Source organism: Eublepharis macularius, chromosome 11, assembly GCF_028583425.1.
Source record: "Eublepharis macularius isolate TG4126 chromosome 11, MPM_Emac_v1.0, whole genome shotgun sequence".
In the NCBI taxonomy this organism is placed as follows: domain Eukaryota; kingdom Metazoa; phylum Chordata; class Lepidosauria; order Squamata; family Eublepharidae; genus Eublepharis; species Eublepharis macularius.
In genome coordinates this window covers 70,938,865-70,964,715 of record NC_072800.1, presented here as the reverse complement: position 1 = coordinate 70,964,715, position 25,851 = coordinate 70,938,865, and the positions used below count along the sequence as shown (strand labels likewise).

General features: G+C 41.1%; 1 protein-coding gene across 1 annotated transcript; it reads right to left on the bottom strand.

The window, feature by feature from the left end:
- Positions 1 to 299: 299 nt before the first annotated feature.
- YME1L1 (YME1 like 1 ATPase) lies at positions 300 to 25,013 on the bottom strand. The gene is made up of 19 exons (XM_054991349.1): positions 24,832 to 25,013; positions 19,791 to 19,922; positions 18,615 to 18,777; positions 15,630 to 15,728; positions 14,578 to 14,687; positions 13,417 to 13,567; positions 13,240 to 13,323; positions 12,436 to 12,518; positions 9,946 to 10,036; positions 9,370 to 9,522; positions 8,096 to 8,228; positions 6,622 to 6,684; positions 6,027 to 6,139; positions 5,191 to 5,346; positions 4,556 to 4,707; positions 3,870 to 3,996; positions 2,453 to 2,526; positions 1,326 to 1,412; positions 300 to 589 (listed from the first exon to the last, which is right to left on the bottom strand). Exons 1-19 carry the CDS (start codon positions 24,862 to 24,864, stop codon positions 446 to 448), a joined length of 2,148 nt encoding a protein of 715 aa, XP_054847324.1. The 5' UTR covers positions 24,865 to 25,013; the 3' UTR covers positions 300 to 445.
- Positions 25,014 to 25,851: the final 838 nt, after the last annotated feature.

Here is a 25,851-nt window from a genome sequence, read left to right as displayed (position 1 = left end):
TAGACTTCTGAAGCAACATGAAACAAAACGGAAACAGAATTTCTCTGCCACTTGTCAATCCTACATTTCAAGCTGCCTGAAGCAGTCACAAGACGGAACACACCCAGCACAGACGCTTCCAAATCCACAGGACAGCAGCATTTGTCAGGGAGGGTATATTAAGGACAAACTTTTCCGATTCAGTATTTGAAGTTTCCAAACATGCTGGATTCAACCCTGAGATTGTATGTCTATATCTGTGAGAACTTCATTTGCTCCTCACATCTCATTCTAATGAAAGACAAAAATGAGATAAAATGTAACAAAAGCTCACAAGACAAGTGTTTATTCCTTAAGAAATGTGATTATTACCACACGCGCATCAGGAGGAAGAAAAAGCTACACTGCATAAGGAGACTACTGCATTCTTGCGAGCAGTCGGTTAAGAATCCTCAGCAAGGATTTATCATCTCACTTCAAGTTTCTTCCCTTCTAGAACAATCTGAATTTCTTTGGCGTCCAAAGTCTCATAGGTCAGTAGTGCTTCTGCTAAATTCTTGTGTTCTTTTGCATGGGTCTTCAAGATATTCTTTGCCCGCTCGTACGAATCCTACAACAGAAGGATTTATTTACAGGAATTCATGATTAGAAAATTGTAGAAATCATGGAATGTCCTCACCAAAGACTAATGAAAGTGTGTGACACCACACAAAGGGAAACAAAAATCTACACACACAATGAAAAAACTATTAGTAGAAAACAATCATGCACCAAATATACATCAATATGTGACTGAATCCAATGACTATATGCAAGAAACCATAAATAGCAAAAATACATGAAACCCAGAAAAATCATAAAAAATAGTTCCACATTACAAAGGTAAGAGAAAATACATGAGACTGGGTAAACATCATAGAAAACAATCGTAATCATAGTGACACAGCTGTGACTTGTGGTGTATGGACCTAACAGAGAAAACTGATTATCTTCAGCTTTTTGAATTCATGGGTGACTTCATGTAGGAGAAAAAGAAGTTTATTTCACATATCACATATTTAATTTTCTGACGAAGATATTTCAAAACATGCTTTGCTAGCAGCGGTAATGTTTCGCTGTGTTTGTTTTCTATGATGTTTACCAGGTCTCATGTATTTTCTCATATGCTTAGTAACAAAAACCTTCTGTTCATGTATCTTTAAAGAGCTACAAAACTCCTCACTGTTCTACTCCCATATGACTCACAACAGGAACACAAGGAAACTGACCAATATAAAAAAGATACAAAGCAGGAAAAATATTGGGAAAGTAACTATTTCATGGAAGGATAACGCAACTGTTCTTACCTTTAAGAGCACTCTTACTTCCTGTTCAATTGCAGACTGGGTTTCAGGACTGAGTTTTCCAGTATCTGTATAAGTCATAACACCAAGCTGACAAAAGAGGGAAGATTTTCTTTTTAATCCACCTTCAAATCACTATCCCTTCCAAAACCTACAAAAAGTTTTTCACCAATTTGCGTGCAGCATAAAAGACCTTAACTATGCAGATGATGGTCAGAGAGGAGGAAGTGGAAAGCTAAGGAAGGCAAAAGCTCCCCCTGCTGTACAAAGCGTAATAGGAAGGAGTCCAGCAAGATAGCCTTGTGCCACCTGGCTTCTCCCTCCCCTGCATTTGATATTGGGGATGAAGAGAGTACACAGGGTGCAAACACATCATTTGTAATAGAGCACTGATTGATGGCTTGGCTAACCTGCACCATATTCCCACATTAATTGGGCCAAACGAGACATGTCAAGGACTGCCATGTTTGTGTGTGTCCATCTGATCACTTTTAAAGCAGGTGAGTGTTTCATTTTTTTTTAGACAAAAAAGTGGAGTAGGTAATATTGAACATGAACCAGACTGGAATAAAAGTGCTGAAAACAAGGTAGGGGGAGGGTACAGGGTTTTGCTTCTCTGACCAGAGATGTAAAGTTGAAATATACACATGTATAGGTTTGATAGGAAAGCATTTTACTGCTTTAATGTCATAAAATACACCATTTAAAGTTTAGTTAACCTAGTACAATTGAGTATTTGTTGTATTTCTATATACTTTCTATATAGATCGGCGCAAACTCCCATGAAAACAACAAGGTCTGTTTCCAATTTAGACTCAAGGTCACTTATATTCATTCGTGGTTTTTATTTTCCTGAACTCTATAAAACTATATTTCTATTTATAACTTGCCCCTCCCCAAGAACCCAAAGACAGGCAACAGCAATTGTATATGACTTGCAAACGTAAGGCGACAGGTAGCTGGAACCTGTGGGTCCTTTCTGTTAGTGGAAGTGGCTTGCTCAGAAGCCTTTTTGCAAAAAGCTCCTTCTGGTGGAGAAAAGCACCTCTGCTAGCAGAACGGATACAAAGGATCCAACCAAGGAAGGGTAGTATCTGGAACTCAAAAGAAAAAACGAAATGAGATCTTACCTTCTCACTCATTCCAAACTTAGTCACCATGAGCTTTGCTATTTTAGTTGCATTGTCAAAATCACTAGAAGCACCTAAAAGGAGGAAGGAGGATGGAAGAAGAACAACCAATATATTTAGTTTGGAGTATTAAGTAACTATATATCAACTGCATATATATCAACTATGTATCAATGACAAATACTATGTCTGCCGTTACAGATAATCTCTCACGTATAGACCCCAGATGACATCAAGAGACTTTATACTTAGCTGGTACCCAATTTTAGAATACCTAATGAAACAACAAGAAATCCCCAAAATACTTAAAGAACTAGATCTGTGGTAAATTGGAAGTATATAATTCCTCTAAATCTCCACTACTAGTTATACACATCCACTTCCACATGCTCAGATACAATAGCACATAACAGGATGGATATTCAATAGAGTAAGATATAATCATTACTATATGATTCTATATGAATTGTAAATATATGTTATTTATGACTGTATGAATGTATAATAATTTAGAAAACATTTACAGAATGTAATAATTGTTTAGTTACCTATTCTTGAAAAAGTTATTTGTATTGTAGTTGATTTTGAAAACAATAAACAAAATTTGGAAAAAAACTAAGGCCACTTTGGTCACATCATGAGAAGATTTTCTGGAAAATAAAAGTAGAGGGCAGTAGGAAAAGAGGAAGACCTAAAACGAGATGACTTGACTCAATAAAAGAAGCCATGTCCTCGAGTTTGCAGGATGTGAGCAAGTCCATGAATGACAGGACATTTTGGAGGTCTTTTCTTCATAGGGTCGCCATTAGGGATGTCATGAGTTTCCCACTTCGGGTTTTCCCAAAGCAGGAAAACAATCTGGAATAACCAGAATCCCAAAGTGGCAAGATGCTTCAGGATTCGGGTTTTTAAACTGGTTCGGTATGCTCCATATAGATTCGGAGCACACCGAAGTGAAAAATCTAGGGGAAGTTTTTACACTCCCCTTGCTCAGCTAACTGACGGGCTCCGCCAATTAGCTGGAGCAAGGTGGGGGGGTTAAAGTGCTCCCCATGCCACTTGCAAGTGGTGCAGGGAGAGTTTTAAAGTTTAAATTCCCCATTGCTGGCAGCTGACTGGCAGGCTCTGCCAGCCAGCTGCAGCAAGGGGGCATTAAACGTGCCTGAAGCTTTCTAAAACGATCCGAATAGCTTTGGAAAGCTTTGGTTCGGGATTCCCGAAGTGGGCCCACAATGCTGGGACCGATTTGGAAATCTCGAATCTTTACACATTGGGTCTGATTAGGGTATTTATCCTGAATCGGAAATAGCAGACCCCTAGTTGCCATAGGTTGGAGATGACTTGACAGCATATAACACAACACACACACACACACACACACACCAACCCAAGATTTTCCGTACACTTTCTTACTGACCTGTTGTGACGAGATCCCCTCCAAATATGAGCTCTTCTGCTACTCTTCCTCCCATACTAACATCCATTTGTGCTAGCAGCTGGGATCTAGTTTCACTCCATCTATCATTTTCTGGTAGCAGAGACACCTGGCATACAAAAAAAGTATGAGCAGAGGTTAAAATCTGCAATTTTGGCTGCTTCAAATCCTTTGCTATCTATCCCCTTTGTGCCTCTCTACTAGAACTGGCATGAAGAATAAGTAAGTATCCAGATATCAGCAACACAGAAATAAAGCAAAACTCTGCTTTTTTATTGTGTTTATTTTGATTGCAGGGCCAAGGTAGCCCTAGTATTTGTACAGCAGTATTTGTTCCTTAGTGAGCAAATAGGCAAATGGCAACTGCTGACTGCCTGCCCCTGTCTTCCTACTCCTCCTCTGCTTCTTTACTATCCTGGAACTCAGTCCCAGCCATTTAAAGCTAGGTTGGGCAAAATAAACGGCATCTCTACATACTTGTAAAATGCATGTAGGCAGAGCTGGACTATATCTGCATTTAATTTTTTTTTTAATGGATCAACATGTATCCTGATTTCTGGAGGGCATTAGTCTGAGCATATGCATTAAACAACACAATTGTTACCAAATAAGGGAAGCTGCATTTATGATAAGAACTACACAATCTTTGTTTAAAAACAAATCCTCACGTGTCCAAGTGTTGGTCCTCGTGGCATAATTGTTGCTTTGTTGATAGGCATTGCATCTTTGGTATAATATGCAATAATGGCATGTCCAGATTCATGATAGGCGGTAATCGTTTTATTTTTATCATCAATTTCTACACTTCTACGTTCAGGGCCTGAAACCAAAGAAAAACATTATTAGCTGAAAGATAAAATTATGATACATTGAGCAATCATACTGAACCTGTTATTCCTAGATCCAAATACTACTGCATGACTGTGATTATATTACCGTGACTGTTAACTCTGCAATGCAACTTCAGTGCCTGTGGACATATTTCCAGCACAGTTTCAATATGGCCATTTGTGATGGGGCAATTGTGTGGTTATATTGTCCATATTCACAATCTTTAAATGGCAAGAGCCCAGCCATACTAACACTGTATCTGTTAGCTTCTCTAGCAATAGGGAAATATAGTTAATAAAAACTTGCATATGACACTAATTTAGAATTGGTCCCTCTCATAATACCAGTTCCAAAGGCCACCTGAAAGCTTCAATGGTACTAATAAAAACTAGTACCTACAAATAAATATACACCATATTACAGTTATTATTTAATCTGATTTCTTGGGGGTGGGGAGAGAGAAGAAGCCTACCCATAAGAATTTTGTCCTTTGAGAATTCTAGCTCTTTCATAGTAACCATATCCTTCCCATCAATTGCAGCTTTTAATGCGGCTTGGTTCACAAGATTTTCGAGTTCTGCTCCAGAAAATCCTACTGTACCTCTTGCAATGATTTCTGGATCAATAGCTGTGTGAACAAGAAAAATTACATCTTGTATAAATATTCTCCTACATGAAAAGGCACAGTAAACCTAGTATGAAAAATGTATCTAACTATAAACCACTTTACTTCTAAGGGATACTTAACATTATGACCTACAACACAGGAAAAAGGAATAGAAACCTGATTTAATCAAATGGCACTGCAACAGAATCAAATTATCACACCAAAAATTCAAAGGGATTAATAAAGTGTCTTTCATGAAACAAATAACAACTTTGTGGGGATAGTCAGCATTTTTGTTTTAGTTTTGAACTGATAAGATCTATTATGATGTATGAGAACTAAGGCAGATTAACAAAGGGAAAGGGTGTGTGTGTCAGCAATTCCCTTGGCTTTCTCCCTGCCATCTGCAACCCCTTCCCCCTAAATTCATCCCTGAACCTCTCCTGAGCTTCAGGAAGAGCTTCCCGGAAGGCACAGGGGGCTGCAGCAGAAAAGGATCCATCCCACTTGCAGATGTCCACTTGCAGTTCTCCAGATCTTGCCCCACATAATTATGAATCTGCATTCCAGACAGCACTAGTCACTGAATAACTGTCTTCCCACTGATGACAGGATTCCACACAGATGTGCATCCAACATAGCCAACATGGCAACAATTGTTTATTTAGAACTGATAGCATTTTAAATATTTTGGTACTTACAGTGGTCATACTTTATTTTGTTAAGATACCATTTCAGAATTTCTGTCCGACCTCTAACATCTGGCCGTGGAACCGTAACTTGCATGTCAAAGCGGCCCGGACGTATTAAAGCACTAAGTGGGGAGGAAAAATAATTCTGTGAGATATTAAACAATAAACTTAAAAATCATATTTAAAGATCAGATTTCAAAGAAGTAGCTTTTCACTTCTGAAGACCTAAGTTTACAAAAGACAACAGCTGATACATTCTTGAGCTCTGGTAAAGGTCAGTCTACACGGGCAGACTGGTCCCCAAAGAGTCCCTCAAATATGCCCAAGTACAGAAATCTCATGGAAAACTATTTTCTGCAGCAGGATCACAGAGATTAACCCTCACTGGGACCTGCACCTAATGTTGCTGTCTCTCCAAATGATACTTGGCTAGTTTTTTTAATGTTTTCTTTAGAGACTATGAAATATAAATAGTATGTAAGAAGTCCTTTTTAGATATTTGTGTACACTACTCCCGTTGTTGGCCTGTACTTTCAGAACCATATATGCACAAAGTCAAACCATTCAAAGTTAGTTTTATGCATATATACGCACACACACATACTTATCTAAAGCTTCAGGGAAGTTTGTTGCACCAATGATAATGACTCCTTCATTAGGCTTAAAGCTGTAACGAGAGAAGAAAACATCAGTTAATACTAAAGTCCACACAGTGGGCCCAAGTAGGGATAGGGGAGCTGTCTCTGTAAACCTACAGGAGTCTGCAGAAAAACGTGAAACCATTTTTTCCCCTATGGTCTTTTTAACAGTTTGGAAGCCAACCTCAATCAGCATTGCTCAGGCTTCTGGCCTTGGTTAGTGTCAGCTGATGGGGAACAGAGAACACAGGCAGGTAGGAGGGAAAGGTGAAGATAAGGAAGTGTAAAGGAAGAGAAGGAAGCAGGGAATGGGGAGAGGATGCAGGAGCTGAAAGGGGGACGGAAAGAAGAAAAGTGAAACCAGGAAGGGAGGCTGGGGGAAGGAATGTGATTTGCCCCATCCCCAAACTCCTGTTCTTGTTTTTCCTAAATCACATGCAACCCAACAACTCCAGCGAGAGCTACAACATCCGGTGCAAACACTTTACAGAGCACATGCCAAAGCTCTGAAAAACCAAAGTATAGATCTTGCATTTGTTCTGAGGCCAAGCACAAATTTGAAAAGATCCCTGCTGGAACATAGAACAAAGGTCTGCCTGACTTGAGAATCCTGTTTCAAACTGGCCAGACATATGTTTCCATAGAGCCTGCAAGGACACATCAGGCCTCCCTCACTTTGAGGCCCTCAACAAATGGTTTTCAAAGATCTACTGCCCCTGTACATGGAAGTTCCATTTAGCTGCCAAAGCAAATGGCCACTGATAGACCCACCGGCCAGAACTCCACAAAACTTCCTTTCAAAGCCATCTAAGTTCTGGCTTATAGCACTGTGTGAGTTCCATTAAATTAGCCAACATATTGTGTGAAGAAATGCTTGGCTGCCAACAATAATTAATGTAGTAATGAAGTTAAAATTAAGCAGATGTCAGAGGCTTAAAGGAACTACAGCTTGCATGATCAACCAGCTGGAATGATGCAACCACCTACACCATCACTGCAAACACCTTGTGAGGTGTACCAGGCCAAGCCCTGCTTGCATGCCGTGTCCCAACATCACTGCAGCATTTGCCAATGATCTGGGAAAAACAAGCGACAGATGCTTGAATCTCCTGGCTTGGCTGACGGATGGTTATGCGGTAGCTGACAATTCATGGGGTGTTGCTACCTAGCATGGCTGGTAGTGTGTGGGCAGGGCGTAGACCACACTTTAAACAGCTCACATTTTCTGTCCATGCACTGTAACTGTGTTCTCCTTCATTCCTACTTTGGGAATCAATGCTTTTTCCTATAATTCCACGCCCCCCCACATGCATGCATGCACACACACACACCAACTCTTAAGACTTCTATACTTTGGACCCTGCCACAGTTCTCCAAGCGTTAGTGAACAGAAATAACCCTGCAATATTCAAGTTTGCTTATCCAATATTCAGTATTTACCCATCCATTTCAGCAAGGAGTTGATTTATGGTCTGCCTGGAGTAGGGATGCATCGGAGACTCTATTCTTTTACCACCAACAGAATCCAACTCATCAATGAATATAACACAGGGTGCATTTCCTTTCGCTTCCCCTAAAATATGATATAAATCAATTTTTCATATGATATACAGCACTTTATTTGAATATTTATCCCACTTTTCTCCGGAAAAGACTCAAAAGTAGCTTACAAAAACCAAAACATAAAACACAATCTGAAAAAAATCACAACACAATCATACAACAGAAGCAGCAGCCAGGAGGTAGAACTGAGCAAGTGGAAGAACTCAGCCCCTGATGGAACAGTCTCCCCTGGCAAGCAGCAGCACAGGCAGCCCCAAGTAGCAGCTCCTTTTCAGGACGGAGCAGTCAACAGGCAGAGCTGAGCAGCTGGAAGAACTCAGCTCTTGATGGAACACCCCCTTTCTTCACACACCTTCAATGCGAGAGTCCAGCTTTTTATGAACATCAGCATGAACAGTTCTCCTGTGAAAACCCTGTCTTTGTGAGCAGATGCCTGATATTTAATTTCAAATGAAGTCAGTGGGGAAAAAGTCTTTGAACTGGGGGGTGAAACTGTGGTCTGCCAGACTTTTTTAGAGCAGCATTAGTGAGAAACCAACTGAAACTTCCAATAAGACAAAAATAAAACAGCATCTTTCTTTATTCTTGTGATTCCTGCTGGCTTCTTGCTAATTTTAATAGACAGTTCTCAAATTATTTGTTCAATAAGCAACTGTCAACCCTCAAAGTGCTTATGAATGATAAACGATATTTCATAGGAGCAGAATATGAATCACTTGACACATTCACTGTACACTGTGGTACACTCCATTCCCAGTAGGTCTCTCAAAACGTCTACAGAGGCAACCACTTTTGCTCTTTTTTCCCTGTGGGCTGAATTACTGTGTTCCACCCTCCTGTCAGTCATGGACTGTTCGTAGTGCAGGCTTTCTACACTTCAACAGGAACCCCAACAGGTAAAATAAACACAGAACCACCTTCTCCCCCTACACAAATGCAATCCTTCCTACGTATCCTGTACCAGAAACAGCACTGCAAAATAAAAACATAATGTTTCATGTGCATTAAAAAAAACACCTGTGATTGAGTTATCCAAAGGGGGAAAGCATTTATGCCAATACCCTTACTGAGCAAAAAATGAAGCAGACTCTCAGACTAGTCTTAATATGTAAAGTGGCTCAGTGTCAAAGTGGAAACTAAGCTGTACTTACTAAACAGATTTCTGATACGGCTGGCTCCCACACCAACAAACATCTCATCAAACTCAGAGCCAGAAGCATAATAGAATGGCACATCAGCTTCTCCAGCCACAGCTCTGGCAAGTAGGGTTTTCCCGGTGCCTGGTGGTCCCACCAAGAGGATACCTGGCAAAAAATTGGCATAGAATGGCACCATAGCAAATTAGGAAGTTGCACAACACACAATGACCTAAAACCTTCCTCATTCATCCTAAGTTCTGTATTTTCTTACCATAGGGGTCTCCTTACTCAATACCGAATATTGCTTAGGTCAAGATTTCAGACCAACGATCAAACCATACAGACATTTTACATGTTGCATTATATTTGACATATAGATGTAGCTTAGCAAGCATGAAAAGGTCAACTGTATTGTATTAGGATACATTTTTATCTCTAAATAGGCTTGTATCTAGAACACTGTTCAGAACATAAGGGGAGGGGGGAAATTTAAACACATGAAGAATCCTCCAGAAAAATGGGACTGCAACAGAGCATATGGTTGATATTTCATTAAAGGAGGTCCAATAATCAGAGGTTCAAGCTTACCTTTAGGAAGTTTACCTCCTAACACAGTAAATTTCTGAGGGTTTTTCAAAAATTCTACTACTTCTTGCAATTCTTGCTTAGCTTCTTCAACCTGTACTCAAACAAATGAAAAGAGATTTAGTATTTTTAATAAATAAGTTGGTGGGGGGGGGGGAAGAGGAATCATTAGGGAATTGTTGAGCAACCCGTGCTTCTGTAACTTCAAGGCTAGATGACGGCAATGCATTCTGTGTGGGACTGCCCTTGAGAACAATTTGGAAGCTTCAGTTGGTAAAGAATACAGCTGCACACCTATCAGTGAGAGCCTGGAAGCGGGAGCAGGTTAGTCCTGCCTCGAAACAGCTTCACTGGCTAACCAGTTGTCTCAGAATCCATTGGCTCCCACCAGTAGTTCCGGATTGATGGGATAAGTGAGAAGGTCTCTTGCCTTGGCCCAACTTGGCAGGCAATGTAAGATTGTTCTTTGCAGACTGGCCTTTGATAGATACTGACTAGGTGGTGGATTATGTCTGTGGAGGATCTGGACTGGCTGCTGATGTTTTAAACCACATTAAGCTTTTCATTTTAATACCTTGTTGCTAGCTTTGTAAGCTGCCTTGAGTTGCTATTTACAGTAAGAAAGGTGGGGTAAAAATGTTTTGATGAAGATTTCCTGACAAAAGTTTCCTGGAGCAAGCCAATCTATGTGAGAAACACAAGTGCAAAGTTTCAGCGGACACAGCTGCATTTGACTCAGCTTATGAAAGCAAATAAAGTTTGCTCAGAATAAAAAATTTACAGAAAACAATTTTACAGAAAACAAGTACTAGGGCAGCTTTTGCCACAACAAGGTCACGCTGACAAAGGTCTAGTGACAAATACTATAGTGTATCTTTAACAGCCGATGAAAAAGATCAGAAATTGCACATGCATTCAACAGTCAGGGGTGAAGAAAGAGATGCAAAACCAGGGATTGCTCCAGGGTTATACTGCATGTAACATTTCTCTTATGCACATAATTTAATTCTTCCCATAATATGAAGCTGCCTTGCATCAAGACAGGCCACTGGTCTATTAAGGCCAGTAGCAGCAACAGCTTGCTTACTAACTGGTAATGGTGGTCTATGATTTTTTTTAATTAATACTTTTTTACTGTTTTTGCTTTTATTTTGTAAGCTGCATTGGGCAGGTTCCTGGAGAGGTGGCATAATAAATGATAAATCCATAAATCAATCTAATTCTCAACATGGCTCCCATCTGTGGATACAAAAATCCAGAGATTAGGGCTGTAAACAGATATAACAGAGCTTTCTACAAACTTGAGAAAAGACCCAGGTTTGTAGAAAAATCTGAAATTTAAAGAACAAAACAAAAAAAGTCACTGGGGAGGGGGGAGGGTTAGAAGCAGCACCCTATTTGGTCATTGCTGGGCAACCACAATAATATTGTTAGCTTTCAAACTTTGGCTTCTGTCAGTAAAATGTGGAGGGGAGGGCCCCTTCCAGGACTATTTTGAACTTTGAGGAAGGATTTATAGGGGTCAGGCTTGGCAGCAACCACTGGGCAATTTGCTACTACGTGACTTGCAAGACTCACCCAGGCCTAGCTGTTTGCTACTGCTCAACAGCAGCCATCCTACGAAAGCCAGTGTTGTGTTGTGGTTAGAGTTCCGGACTAGGATCTGGGAGAGCCAGGTCTGAATCCCTATTTGATCAGTTACACATTTCTCAGGCCAACCTACTTCACAGGGTTGTTGTGAGGATAAAATGGAGGACAGGAGAATGCTGTAAGCTGCTTTGGGTTCCCACTGGGGGCAAAGGTGTAGTACAAATGAAATAAATAAACAATAAATATAGCTAAGGGGTGGCTGGTAAAGTGTTGGTTTCTGGGTGGGTGGGAAGTAGAAAAGGAAGCATGGGGGTTGCTGGGCAGGGGGAAAGGAAACAGTGTGGGGAGAGAGGATACAAGGGAAAGTGAAGTGCCCCGGCAAGTCCTTGTGAGTCCCCACTGTTCAACTGGGCTGGGCTCAGCAGCTGGAACCACACAGAGGTTTCCCTGGCAGAGGCTGCCAGGGGAAGGAAGGGAAAAAGTCGTAGGCTGGGGGCAGATAAAGGTAGATTGGCTGTTCGGTGAGAAGAAAAGAAGGAAGCAGGGAAAGGGGAGAGGCTAAGGGGGATTTCTGATAAGGGAAAGAGGAAATGGTGTGTGTGTGTGTGTGTGGGGGTCCTTGTAGGTCCCCCACTTGTAAATAAATAATCAGCAAAGAAGATGCTTTAGCACAGAGCCATAGCCTCTCCCTAGTCCAGTAAAAGTATTTTCTGCACAGGCACTCTTTTTTTCATTCTGTGAAACCTTTCCACTTTTAGGTGCCAACTAAACCAGTAAAATAAGAGCAGCGGTCTATCTAGTCTAGCAACCTGTTTTGTACTGCAGTCAACCAGTCACCAATAAACAGAGGACAAACAGCAAGGCCTTCTGAAGAACAGTTAATGGACAAGCATTTGAACTTACCCCTTTGACATGTTCAAAGGTGACATTTTTCATCTGAATGGGATCCACTGCAGCATCAAGGCCAGTAGATGTTCGAAAGCGCACTGCAACCAAATTAAAACAGGCAAAAGAATTAATTCACTAGAAAGCCACTTAATGCTTTCTCCCTAGTAAAGTAGTATCACTAAACACATGTTTGTTTTCTCCGGAGAAAACCCCTAAGAACTGGCACAGCAATGTCCTATCACCATCCTTTGGATCATACCAGCTATGCAGCCAGATATTACAATGAGGGAACCCTTTGAATTTACCAGTGTGGAAATCCCTGCTATGATTTCCCCAAAGCTCCTGGAAGCAACGCAAAAACATACCTGACTGGTTATAAAGAAAACTGTATTTACATCTGAGAAGACTCTGAAGAATTATTTTATAAAATACCAGCTCCATAGGCACACCTGTCTTTCACATCACTGACAAGGTACTCACACATACCACTCTGCATATACAATAACCCCCAAAGATGCAAAAAGTATTTAACCACCGTGAAAAGAAATGTGAACAGTTGATGTGCATAAAATGCTTTTAGCTAAAATATATTTCACACAGGTATATTCTGACTGTTGATTTCAGAGAAAAGAAATAAGCACGAGAAACAGAATCAACGTTAGATTACCTTTCCACAGTTGTAGATACAAGAGAGTACTGTTTTAAGGTTATTTTACTTGTGATGTTAAGCTAAACTTTAATGACCACATAGTACAAAGAGAAAGTGAATTCAAAGAGAATGAAAAGTTAACAAACTAGTATTAGAAAAGGAGCCTTTACCAGATACAAATGGGTTTTTTGACAAGCCATAAATACTAAGCAGTATCAGAACTAGGACAAAGAGACGTGTTCGCCTTACAGAATCTGTAGAGGAAAAAAGAAATCCATGTTAAGTTGTCTGTAGAAATGTAAAATTTCCAGAAATGTTGAAGGGGGAGGTCAATTAGACCAACTGACCATGTGTACGTTGTGTGAGTGCCTGTGCTTTCAAAAAGCCCTCTGCAAAACCAGTTTTAAAGACGTCTTGATGAGCTTCAGGTATGTTTTTTGTTTTCATCAGTTTCTCTAAGCTTTCAACATCAGAGCCTCTATCTCTCAGTAGGAGACCCTAAGCATATGACAGAGGGGGGAAAAGCTGTATTACTTTTAAATACGTGATCAATACTCAAATAAAACAATTCCTCTGACTGCAAGTCAGGATTTAAATCCTCTATGATTTAAATCAAACCTTGTTCATTTTAACTTTTGTATGTTAAGCGGTGATACAGGATGATTTGGCTCCAACATAGAGATTGTAATGAAAAAACATCAATGTTAAAGTATTTTTTATGTAGCGAATTAATTTTTAAAATAGACTTAATTCCTTCACGTAGATGAAATATCCAGATCTGGCACACAGTAAAACATCAATATTTAACTGCTGTACCTCTATTAATTAATGGAATGTTAATTATCTGGAAACCTCCAAAACTTTTATCTTCTCAATAGGGTTACACTTGGATAAGAACAGCGTTCATCTAATGCTTGTGATTATTACTTTAGATGTGGGAAACAACACTGTCAGGTATTTCAAAAGGATTCTGCTTCATTATTTCTGAAAAATTCTCCATAACCCATCCTCTCCTGCCGCAACTCTCCAATAATATACTTAAACCACATCTGCACACATCTCAATGTGTACATCCAAGATGCTGGGACCAAAGGCAGTTCTGCCAACTGGAAGTGCTTCTGTCTAGCAGAAGCAAACTTCCCCATCTTCCACTACACCCTACCAATCTTCTTGAAATTCTGCTCCTGGGGGACGGGACCCTAAGGAACAGCACGGGAGGCAAGGTAGAGGTCTGCGGTGGGAGAAGGGAATCAGCAACAAACAAATAAACCCCCAAATTCCACATATGGAAACACCTTTGAAATTCGAACTTTTGTTTCGCTCAGTTCTCCCTTCCATCCAATTTTATCTGACTTATCTGAGTTAAGATTGCATATACCTCAGATCAGAGATTAATCTCACCAAGTTTTTTTTAAATGTGGCATTTATGCTGAGGACATTTCTAAAGCAGGTATTTAAAGTGTAACAAAATCAGGTCATGGTCACAAGATGCAAATCTTTGGTCTTGCCTTTACAAACGAGGGAGCTACGTTTTCTGTTTCTGCTAAGCGTTCCGATGTGGACTGCAGACGTCTTGCTCTTGATTTCAGAGTCTTAAAACCCCGAGACTGAATGAAAACTTAAAAACATAAAAAAGCATTGTACTTCAAGAAAACATTATTTTCAGGGGTATACATTCTGTGGGTTCTCCCCTGGTCATGTAAGTCAAAAATTTTCAAAACTGAACTATAGATAGGGCAGGATCTCAAAGTTTTGCCATTCCCAAGGGGGCCTTGGATTTCTTAAACGGAAGCTTTCCGCTGGGCACAGCAACTGCTTCTGAACCTGAGAAGTAATTCCAAAGGCGCTTGGGATGCAGTATCGGAAGGAGGGGGGTGAGATGAGCTCTCCTGTTCAAATCCAACAAGTCAAAAATCCCACTTGAGGTGGGCAAGCCCTGGGCCATGCCTCAAGTAGCACTTTGAATTCTAGGCATGTTACTTGAGGAATAAACTACACAACTACAAGAGAGAATGGTAAGTGTCATAATAGATCCTATCATGTTCTTAAAATCTCATTTGCTAGGAATCATCCACATGCAAAGAAGCTCAAATTGTGGCTTCTATATGGAAATAAATTGATGTGCATACGACAGATTTGAGACTCATGTATATGTCTCAATTGTCCCCCAGAAAACCAATGACTTCACATTCTTTGTTCTAGTTTAATTCCACAGTTTGGCCTATTTTGCTCTCCTAGTAAATGCAATATATTTGGAAGTCTTTGATGGTTACATAATCATGAAATTAAGGTTCGTAATAATAAAATCCTATAAATATTCACACTGTTGAAACATTACAATCTATATCATGTCTGAAGAAGAGAGCTCTGACTCTTGAACGTTTACACCCTCAAAATCTTGTTGGTCTCTAAGGTGCCACTGGACTCAAATCCTGCTGTTCTATTGCAAATCAACATGGCTACCCACCTAATACAATCCATATTGTGAGGCCTTCTCTATTACTGTCCCTGCTCCCCTCAAGACAGTTTCAGAACGAAGCAGCAGTTTCTTGATTCATACCTGGCCAGCGCTGAAGATCGGAACGTATACTCTGGAGGGGGCTAGGATGCTGTCTATATGGATAAGATGAGCGCAAAATACTATATATGTCCGCAAAACCTAGAAAGTAAGCAAACCCCCCCACACACACATTTATTGTTGTTTTTCAAGGACTCAACCACAAAACTAGAGTCAAAATGAATTCATAGGATCCATGTCAGAACATGTCTCATTTAACCTAGCCATTTTCTCATTATACTAGAACTGTCAATTAAAACTTCCAGTTGTGAACAAACCAACAGCCATCAGTTTGATACACCTTCCTCTTCTAACAGTCTTCCTTGCGCATTAGAACAATGTGCATTAGAACATTCATATATTTTACAATCCTAGTGACTCTCAACTGTTCAGGTAATAGAGAAATGGACACTCAGACAATCTCTGTGATATAGACTTCAGGTTAAAGCCCAAAATTGGATCATATGTTATGAACTTAGACTTGGATCTTAACTGCCTTGAACAGTGCTCCATAGGCAGAACAGGGCTTTTCTCTGTGACCCCAGCCCAAAGTCACTTCTAAAGGTCAGGATGATGAAATGCATTGTTGAGGAGGGGGCTTCATTGGAGGAGAAAAACATGTAAATGTCAGGATTCTGTCCCCCATTCCGGGAAAAGTACCTTCCATTAACACAAAGGCACCTTGGGATTTAAGCCAATGTCACAGGATTGGAAGCAACCACTAATTCTCCAAAAGACTCGGGGGGGGGGGCAAGAGATATGTGGCCCTCTGCACCTATGTTATTGGTTGCAACACAATATGTCATTACCCAGAAAAAGAACTAGCTTTCCTATGGCATAAAAGCTGCCATGTCCAGATTCCCAGAAGCATTTTTGACTTGGTGTACATAACCAGGCAAGTGAATGTTTACAGGTCTGAGTTAGTGCTATCCCACATAGAATTAAATGTACATCTACTTTGTGGGTGGCTAGAATGATTGCTCCAACTGTGACCTCTTTAGGTGAGCAATATTTATTCTGTGCTTAGCAAGTTTCAATCCAATTGTGCAACTAGTTTATAATATATAGATATCTGCTTCAATTTTGAGTTTCATTTTTCCAAGTGTCCTTTAAGAATAGTCACTTGCATGTAGAAATAGAAGAGTAAGATTTACATTTTGGCATAAAGTTAATAATACAGTAGCTTTATACATATTTGAGAACTTAAATTTTGCCAGTGTCAGTAACACTGGTGTTTTCTGCATGCGTATTTACACTGGGTTTTCTTGGTATTTGATTCGTGAGGATGGGATCTGCTTTGAGTCTGTATAATTCTGCACTTATGGGAGTCAAACTGAAGTAGGTAAAGGTAAAGGTAGCCCCCTGTGCAAGCACCAAGTCATTACTGACCCACGGGGGGATGTCGTGTCACGATATTTTCTTGGCACTTTTTACGGGGTGGTTTGCTATTGCCTTCCCAGTCATCTACACTTTACCCCCAGGAAACTGGGTACTCGTTTTACCGACCTCGGAAGGATGTAAGGCTGAATCAACCTTGAGCCAGCTACCTGAACCTGGCTTCCGCCAGGATCGAACTCAGGTCGTGAACAGAGCTTGGGCTGCAGTACTGCAGCGTACCACCTTGTGCCACAGGGCTCTTAGTAGTGAAGTAGTGTCTGTTTATTTTTTTCTGCACTAGAAAAACACCCCGTTTCTCCTATGGACTTTCTGTTTTGTCAGTTGATTGACTGAGGAAACTTGCAAGAGGTTGGGTGTGTATGTGTGTTAATGCACTAACATTGCAATGTTGCTACATTTAAAAAAACTAAAAAGGCAAAAAATATGGACTAAAAAGTATAGGAAACACAGACTCCTGTACAAAATGTCATCCTACACACATTGCTTTTTTCAGGAGACAATTTATTTCTTACTGCTGAAGTTAACGTGCCCATGTAACATATAACAATGACGACATTTCTGCGTGTTATGCTCTGGAAGGAAATTTTAAAATATTAAGGATCCAGGGCTCTTCTGCAGAGTTTTTTTTGTTGACCACATTGCAGTTTTTTCCCTCATCCGTTGCAAGGGTTTGTTTGTTTTTGTTTTTAATCAACACTGGGCCAGGCCTCACATGGCAGAAAACATTCTGCACTTCAAGAAAGCTGCTGTTTGACTTTGCTAGGGAAAAAATTCATTGTAGTATATGTACAGGGAGAAAAACTGCAGTAAACCTGGAGGAAAAGCAATTCTGCAGCTGATGCACTCTTTTAACATGCAGGATGCAGAAGTCTTGTGAAACAGTTTGGAAACTGAATTGGGGTATTTTGACCATGCTTGCAGAACTCTGGAGAGAAATTGATGCAGTTCGCCAGAACTGACGAAAAGCTCTGGGTGGAAAAGATCATCATTACAAAAGAGCTGGGTTAGGTAAATCAGTTCTGGCGGCGACAATAGACAGTGATCGGATTAAGTGAGCTTAGGAAAGTATGGAAGGATGGATAAGGAGTGTATTAATAAAGTCCTGGAAGTGGCAGCGGCTAGAATGATCTTGCCCTGGTTGGCAATAAAAATGAATGCATGCTCTGCTGGTAGAATTTAGCATAGGAAGATACTACGGAATAAAGTGATGTTCACAGTATTAATTTTTCAAATTACTAATGCTGCTGTTTTTGAAGGTACTAACTTCATCAATTCCAATGGAATTTAGTCATACAACTTAATTAGGAGGTGAGAGAACTAACTGAACAGAGTGAAAACAAGATTGGGAAATTGAAGGCACAGGTTAATGGCTTATGGAAGCAAATCTAGCCTGGAGACCAGGCTCTTGAAGGCATTAAAGAGGCTGAGTAAGAAACAGGGAAACAGAAGTAAATCAGAAAGCAATCATCTTTCCGGATCAAGTACCCTCATCCCCATTACATCTCCATTCGTGGTGCAATACTGCTTGAGATTCAATTCATTATACAACTCAGCGTGGAAAGTACACCAATATAACCTACTAAAACATACCATACTTATTTTCAAAGAAGGACTGTGAGGATATATACGAGGTATGCCACGGGGAAGAGATTTTGTTTTCTACGCAATAGCCTGGAAGGAGCCTGTCCACTAGTTCATCCAGCTGGCCAGCTCTCAAGTCAGACAGTCCTAAGTCTCTCAGATTAAGTACTGGCTGTAAAAAAATGCATAAATAAGGTTCAACCCATTGAGATTTTAAATTCATGATTCAAAAAAGAGTAAGATTAGGGTCAGACCAACTCACATGTTTTTAAATTCCACCCTTGATTATTTGACATACGTTTAATGTTTAATACCCTCTCAAAATATTCATTTACTCCCCCCAACTACTGAAATTGTGTAGTCCTTTTCTTGCTCAACATACAGAAGATGTTCGAGAAACTGCTTCTCATTCAAAAGCAAGCAAAAGAAAAGAAAGGAAATCTGCAATGCTGGTGTGAACATTAGTTGACAAGAAGAGGTTATCTTTCACTGGCATCTGCAATTTTTTTAGCTCGCGTAGCTAATCAGTTCAAAATTCGTCCTTCTTGGGATGCTGCCCCAGATGAGCTGGTCTTAGTCTCTGCTGTCATGCTGAACTAGGAAGGGAAGTGCCTCCAAAGCACCAGGGACAATCTCCAGCTCACCAAACAGCCCAAACCCCGCCCCCATCCTACAACTGTTGCTGGGGAAAGGGGGCATGCTGTGGCTTCCTTCTGTCTTCACTATACTGACCCATCTCCGCAGGCACTGTCCATCTCTTCTCCTTCCAGCAAAAAAGTTGCCACTGCTCAACACATGGCCTTCTGCTGGGGTTCAAAAGGGCTGATAAAACCAAAGGCTGGCCACACATTAAGCATAGGCAGGCTCCAAAAAATGCTGGGATGGTCATGGTGATTCACATAGTCACTGATCAGTGGAGCAAGGAATGGAAGGGAAGTGCAAGTGAGCCAGAGTGGCAAGAGGACCCCTCCAGGACACATGAATTTGTGGACCATTGATTTTTCAAGACCAGTTAATGATTCAGATACAAGAGGAGAAGCTCTTTTACAGCCGTGGTGATGCTTCAAGCATATTTACATTAAATGTATGCTAACAGAGCTATGTTTGTTCTTACACAATGTAAATATAAACAACACTGAGGTACTATATGCACACAGATCTCTCACACTGCTCAAGACTTGTTACCTCGTTGCTTTGTACATCATGTTCAGGTGCTGCTTCCTTCTGCACACACTGGGTAGCTGCTGTGGTGAAAAATGGAGCTGGGCTTTTGGGCGTATGGAAGCCATTGATGAGGTGACTCAGAGGAACTGTGACCTAGTATAAAATAAAGATTACATCTGGTTATCCTGTCTAACACAGCTCAGTTTTAAAATACAAGAGTTCTAATCCTGCATAATCTACAAACCTAACATGATGCCTTCTAGGAATCTTGAACTGTTTTTGAACACTTAACATCCTGAGATAGGAAAGTATCTTCTTTAGAGAAAAAGATAGTAAAAAATGCAGTAAATAAGTTTAAAGTGTTAATCAATTAATCAAGCTTGAAGACCACAAGTCAACTGGGAGACTCCAGCTGGTGCAGAATGCTGCAGCTTGCTTACTCGCAGGAACTAGATGGAGCATGTATATCAGTCCCATTTTGCAGTCACTCCATCCGCTTCCCATAAGTTACCAGGCTCAATCTGAAGTCATAACTCTCACATTCAAAGCCCTTCATATATGTGCGACCATCTCTCCCCCTATGTTCTACCACAGCAGCTTTGCTCATCTGAACAGGGCCTTTTGCAGATACCACTCTGCAATTGGGCAACATCAACAGCTGCCTGCAAACATGCTTTCTCTGTGGTGGCCCCCATCTTATGGAACGCCCTGCCTGAGGAAGTCAGGAAAGCTCCCACCCTCCTGGCTTTCCACAAACTAGGCAAAACTGAATTATTCAGAAGGCCTTTCTACCCAGATTATAGGGTTGTGTCATAAGAAAAAGCTCAAAAAGATGCTTTGGTAGCAACACAGACTATATGCTATGCTATTGAGTACGGTCTGGAGTTTCCACGTTGTTGCCATGTAAATTAGTTACGCATTGTTTCAGAAGATTTCATCTCTATGCTCAACTTTATGCTTGTTTTCAAATTTCCTGCTACCATACCCTACATTATCTGTTCAATGAACTATTGTTCATTATGGTAACTTTTCAGTGAATATTCTAGCTGTTGGATTATATTGAATTTTACTTGGACTGTGTAACCCGCCTTGGATCTCAGTGAGAAAAGTGGGCTATAAATGAATAAACAAACAATAACAGATCTCTCAACTTTAATCAAAATCTTCATTTCCCCTATGTTTTTAAAAACAAGTATTCAAGCGAAAGTCCCCCCCCCTCAAATGACTTGGATCCACCCATAATTTCTGCAAACAGAAGTTTCCTTCATCTCCTGACTATTGCTGTGGCTCCAAAGTTCTTTAAATGTTACTCCTGAGGGACTGAGGACCCCCAGAAAAATTTTTAGGGGAAGTCAGAGGAAGTCAATGAAAAATCATCCTGCCTTGTCCACCCACGGGATCCTCCATGGGATCGAAGCCGGGACCTGGACTTTAGAAAGCAAATGTGCTGCTACTTCAGCACCAAGAAATACAAATAAATGCCCGTTTCAAAAGTCAGGGAAGTACATTCCCTTTTCTAACATGAAACATATTCTTTAGGCCCTTTTCAGCCCTAAAGGGCTATTATTTAATTTGTTTTTCTATCTTGTTATACATTCAAATAGGTATCAGAAAAAACCTATCACTGCTTTGGCTTTTTCTCTAATCACAAGAAACTGCACGAGTGCATACAACTTCAGCAAACCAGTTTTCAAGCATGACTGTATTTCAAAGGATGTTATTGTAAACGAAAAACCCCACTGATAAATAAAGGTTTCAGATTTTAAAAAACCCGCTGGTCAGAAGCTTAACTACAAACAGACTGTCCTAAGGAAAACTTGACTGCCCCGTTCCCTGCCCCTTCCTTTTCTCTTGTGCCCTCCCCTTTTCCAATTGCATAATTCACTGTCCAGCAAGGAATTTGCATTCTGATGCAAGAGATGTCCTCATTGGACAGCACTAAACCTTACCAAACTCTACCCAAGTCAAATAAACATTACAAAGAAGATAAGAGACACAGCAACTTTCCTAAAATGTCCTAATATTGATCATGATAAGGTAGTGATTAATACAAAACTAAAAAGAAGCACTAACAGCATTTCCAGTTCCAATTCTTACTTTTAAATAAAGCTAACTTTTGAAAGACAGTGTTAAAAAAGAATTACACAAATCCATGGAATCAGCCTATCAATAACTATTAGCCTTAATAGCAGCCCTCTTGAGAGGCACAATCTATCACAGATAAAAGCAGTGGACTGTTCTTATGATACTCAGCTTCCTAGAGGTATCTGACTGGCCAGAGCTGGAGATAAAAAGCCCAAATGTGATGGATCTTTGGCTTGAACTATCAAGAGCAAGGTAATATGTTTATGTTAAGGTACACTGGAGGGGTAGATGGAGTGCTAGAGTGACCAATATGTGAAGAGAATGGGAGGCAAAGATTTTATGGGCCTAAAGGGCTACTTAGAAATGCATTACAGAAAGAGAAATAATAAAGAAGTGAACAGCTGCCAGGAATCCAGGTATGAACCATTCACAGATTTATGTCCGTGCCCTAGAACACATGCACAGAGTGCTCCATTATAAATTTATGCCTTCTTGTCACATCTTACATGTGCTGGATAAAGGACTTGCAGGAACCCGTGTTTAAACTGTGGAAACTTTATGTATTACCAATCCACATGTCAATTACTTGTAATGTTAAAATTCCAGCTATACTGATAGGCTCTCTCATACTGACTTTTTGTTGATTTCTTGCTGCAAGTTTTCACAAAGTTTGGCTCTTTAATTATGAAAGGTTGCTAAGCCATGAACATGCCAGTTTCGTGGAGTGGATATTTCAATAGAATGTCCTTCGTTATCAGAAGTCAGACCATGAGGAATATTACCTATACAAGAAAACAATGTTCTCAGGTCTTCAGCAACAGCCAATCATCCCTAACAGAAAAGAGGAACAGAAGCAAGGCTTTTCCACTGGCATACCTGGCAGTTAGCAAAAAAGTTTCTTCCATTTGCCTGCTTCTGCCAACTCATACTTAATGTTTCTCTGTGAGCTACCTTAGGTTTTCTTTTGTGGAAAGGGCAGGTTAAATATATACTGAATAAATAAGAGTAATCAGTCTGAAGACAGGTGCATTGTGTGTCCAATAGAGGGTCAAATCCAATGTTGAAGCAGTTCTCAAAATGGCTTGGTACAAATATATCCTCACATTGTAAAGTCACTGGAACTCATATTATACCTACAGCCTGTCAGCATCCACCAAGCTACTGACATATAGGCACTTTAAGGACCAAAAAACAATCACATATATATGATGTGACCAAGCTATATTTCTGACACTTGAGACACACAACTGAATCTCGGGCATACAGCTATAATATTGCTTTTGCATCATACTTTAATATACAGTACATACAGAATGCAAGCTAAACATGTTCCCCAGATGTTTTGCAGCACAAATGCACATCAAAGATGACTTCACCTTTCACTTCCAAACTACATGACAGATGAAGAAAGCAGCCTCCTGATTGCTCACAGGTTTGTGCGCAGACTCCTCTAAGCACAATAGATACAGGATACTAATTTCTAAATGGAGTAATAAAAGGCCATGATCACACCTCATGACTGAGTACATGCTTTACCCACAGAAGGTCACAGGTTCAATGAATCTTTCTAGTGGGACAGCTAGGAAATGCCTCTGCCTTGGAAACCACTGCCAGGATGATACTGCTCAGGACTGACTGGTCTGATGCAATATAAGGAAGTTTCACATGCATTATCATACAATTGTACTTGCCCACTGCCTGGTTATTTTCACAGCCACATAACCCTAGAGCCTTCCCCTGCTTTGCTTCCAACAGCCTTCCGAATCTGGGGCACCATTCATATACTTTTACAGTTTTACAATCTTGCACGTCCACAACTTTACAAAGAAAGAATCAAACATTTTGAAATTGTTAGTTTAAAATTCAAAGAGACCAATAACAAAAGAGCCATAACATATGAGATGTATGCAAAAAGTCGGTAGAGATCTCACAGCACTTGATCCCGATTACCATCTAAACAGTCAATCGGCCAGCAAACAATTCAGAACAAGAAAAGAGGTTTTTCACAAAAGAGAGCTTTTTACTCAGATAAAAAGACTATAGTGCAAGGAAGTGGGCTCAAAGGGATGCATCAGTAAAGGGATACTTGTCTGTTGCTGTAAGTATGATCCTACTGGGTAGTTTCTGTGTTGTTTAATGTGTCAGTCTTAGAATTGCTTTTGCTCCGTTTCAGCATTTCTTCAACTCTATATTGGATTTCTTCTGGTTTTAAATCTTAGCACATTTACATTTATATACCCTACAACACTGTTTACTGAAATGCTTTTTAAATTGACTGTACCCACTTAACACTGCGAGATCTGCCTTGATTCTCAGTGAGAAAGGCAGGCTATAAATAACATAACTCAAATAATCTAAATTAACAACTTTTCAACAGGGCAGCACAACTCGGTGTAATGTGATCGACTACAATGTGGAAGGACCCAGAATCAAACGCCCACTCTGCCATGAAGCGTGGTGTTGCCCGCACTCTCTGGGTCCCGTCTGCTTCACAGGGGTGTTCTGATGATAAAACGGAGGAGCGAGCCACCACGCACACCGTCCTGAGTTCCTTAGAGGAAGAGCGAGATTAAAACGTACTAAATAAACAAATCTACCGAGAGCAAGCTCGGGAATGGTTAGCACCTACATAGAACCTCCAAGTTCAGAGGCAGTATACCGCTGAACACAAGTTTCTACTTGTGTTCTACTTCGCCGTGAGAAACGGCGGCGGAAGGCTGTCTCTCTCCCCCCCGCCCCCGGTCCGCTTCGGCGCTTCCTATCGGCATCTGGTAGACGCTGGTAAGGGAGAGGAGACGGAGCTGCCGGGTTTGATCCGGCGGGGGTCTCTGGCTATTCCGAACTATCTACTCCAACAGACGCCTGAAACCCCCACCCCCCAAAGGCCAACGCTCGGAATCCCCGCCCCCGCTCGCCCGCTTGCTTGCTTGACAACAATAGCGCCTCCCGGCAACCCCCTGCCTCCCCGGGCCTTCACCTGCGACTGCACCGTGGTGGAGAAGGAAAACATCCTCGTCGTCGCTGCCGGCCAGGCAGACGGGCCAGCTCCTCCTCCTCCTCCGGGGCCGGAGGCTCCCGCTTCTCCGCCCTTCCGGGCTCGGCCTCCCGACAACAGGAAAGGCCGCGGCTCCTCCGCTCCGAAAATGGCCGCCTCCTGCGGCCCGGCACAGGCGGAGTCCAGCCGCTGACGAGTGTTCCGGAAGCGGGCTGTCTAGCAACACTATTTCCGGGTCACGCGGTCGCCGCCAACTGCTGTTCCCATAGCAACTGTTAAGGTTGCCAACTCCCGGTTGGGAAATACTTGGAGGCAGAGCCCGGGAAGGGGAAGGTTTAGGAAAGGGAGTCGCCACAGCAGGGTACAACGCCATAGAGGCCATTCTCCAAGGTAGTCATTGTCTCCAGGGAAGCTGATTTATGTAGTCCGAAGTAAGATTTACATACTGTGGTTAGTAACCCCAGCAACTGTGCGCCTTAGGATCCAATAGGCCTTAGGATTCTCCTAGACTGGTATTGGGGCGGTGAGGAGGAAATCACGCTGAAAGCAACAACAAATTCTCGCTTTGATCAGAACTTGGCCACGAGACACATTTTTAAAGCAACCCCCACCTAGATGGTGGTGGTAGAAAATTAGCGTGGCAGGGAGAAGGCCTGGAACAGCTCTTTTCTTTGGCATGCTAGTTTCCTCTCTGCAGGGATTTTTCTCCCATGAGTAAGAGCTCAAATAGCCCTCACAAATACCTAGGGCATGTTGTGCAGCCTGAATGGGTAAAATCCCTGAAAAGCTTCTCTACTAAGTCTGAACAGCAGGATTTTAATCCAGTGGCACCTTAGAGACGAACAAGATTTCCAGGGTATTAACTTTCAAGAGTAAAAGCTCCCTCCTTCAGATACCTTTCTTCAGATAGCTCAGACCCTGAAAATCACTGGACTCCCACAGGTCTACTGCAGACCACCTAAAACTATCTACTATGTTGTAAACTTTGCCACTTGTTTGAGT

Bases quoted from the DNA above. Each gene is read 5' to 3' on its own strand.
- YME1L1 (XM_054991349.1), bottom strand. From the start codon at position 24,864: ATGTTTTCCTTCTCCACCACGGTGCAGTCGCAG. The intron at 15,729-18,614 runs GTATGTTTTAGT...CTTACTTTCTAG, and splicing joins CTTCTTTGAAAATAAGTATG to GTTTTGCGGACATATATAGT. The intron at 9,523-9,945 runs GTAAGCTTGAAC...ATTTTTTGCCAG, and splicing joins AGGAGGTAAACTTCCTAAAG to GTATCCTCTTGGTGGGACCA.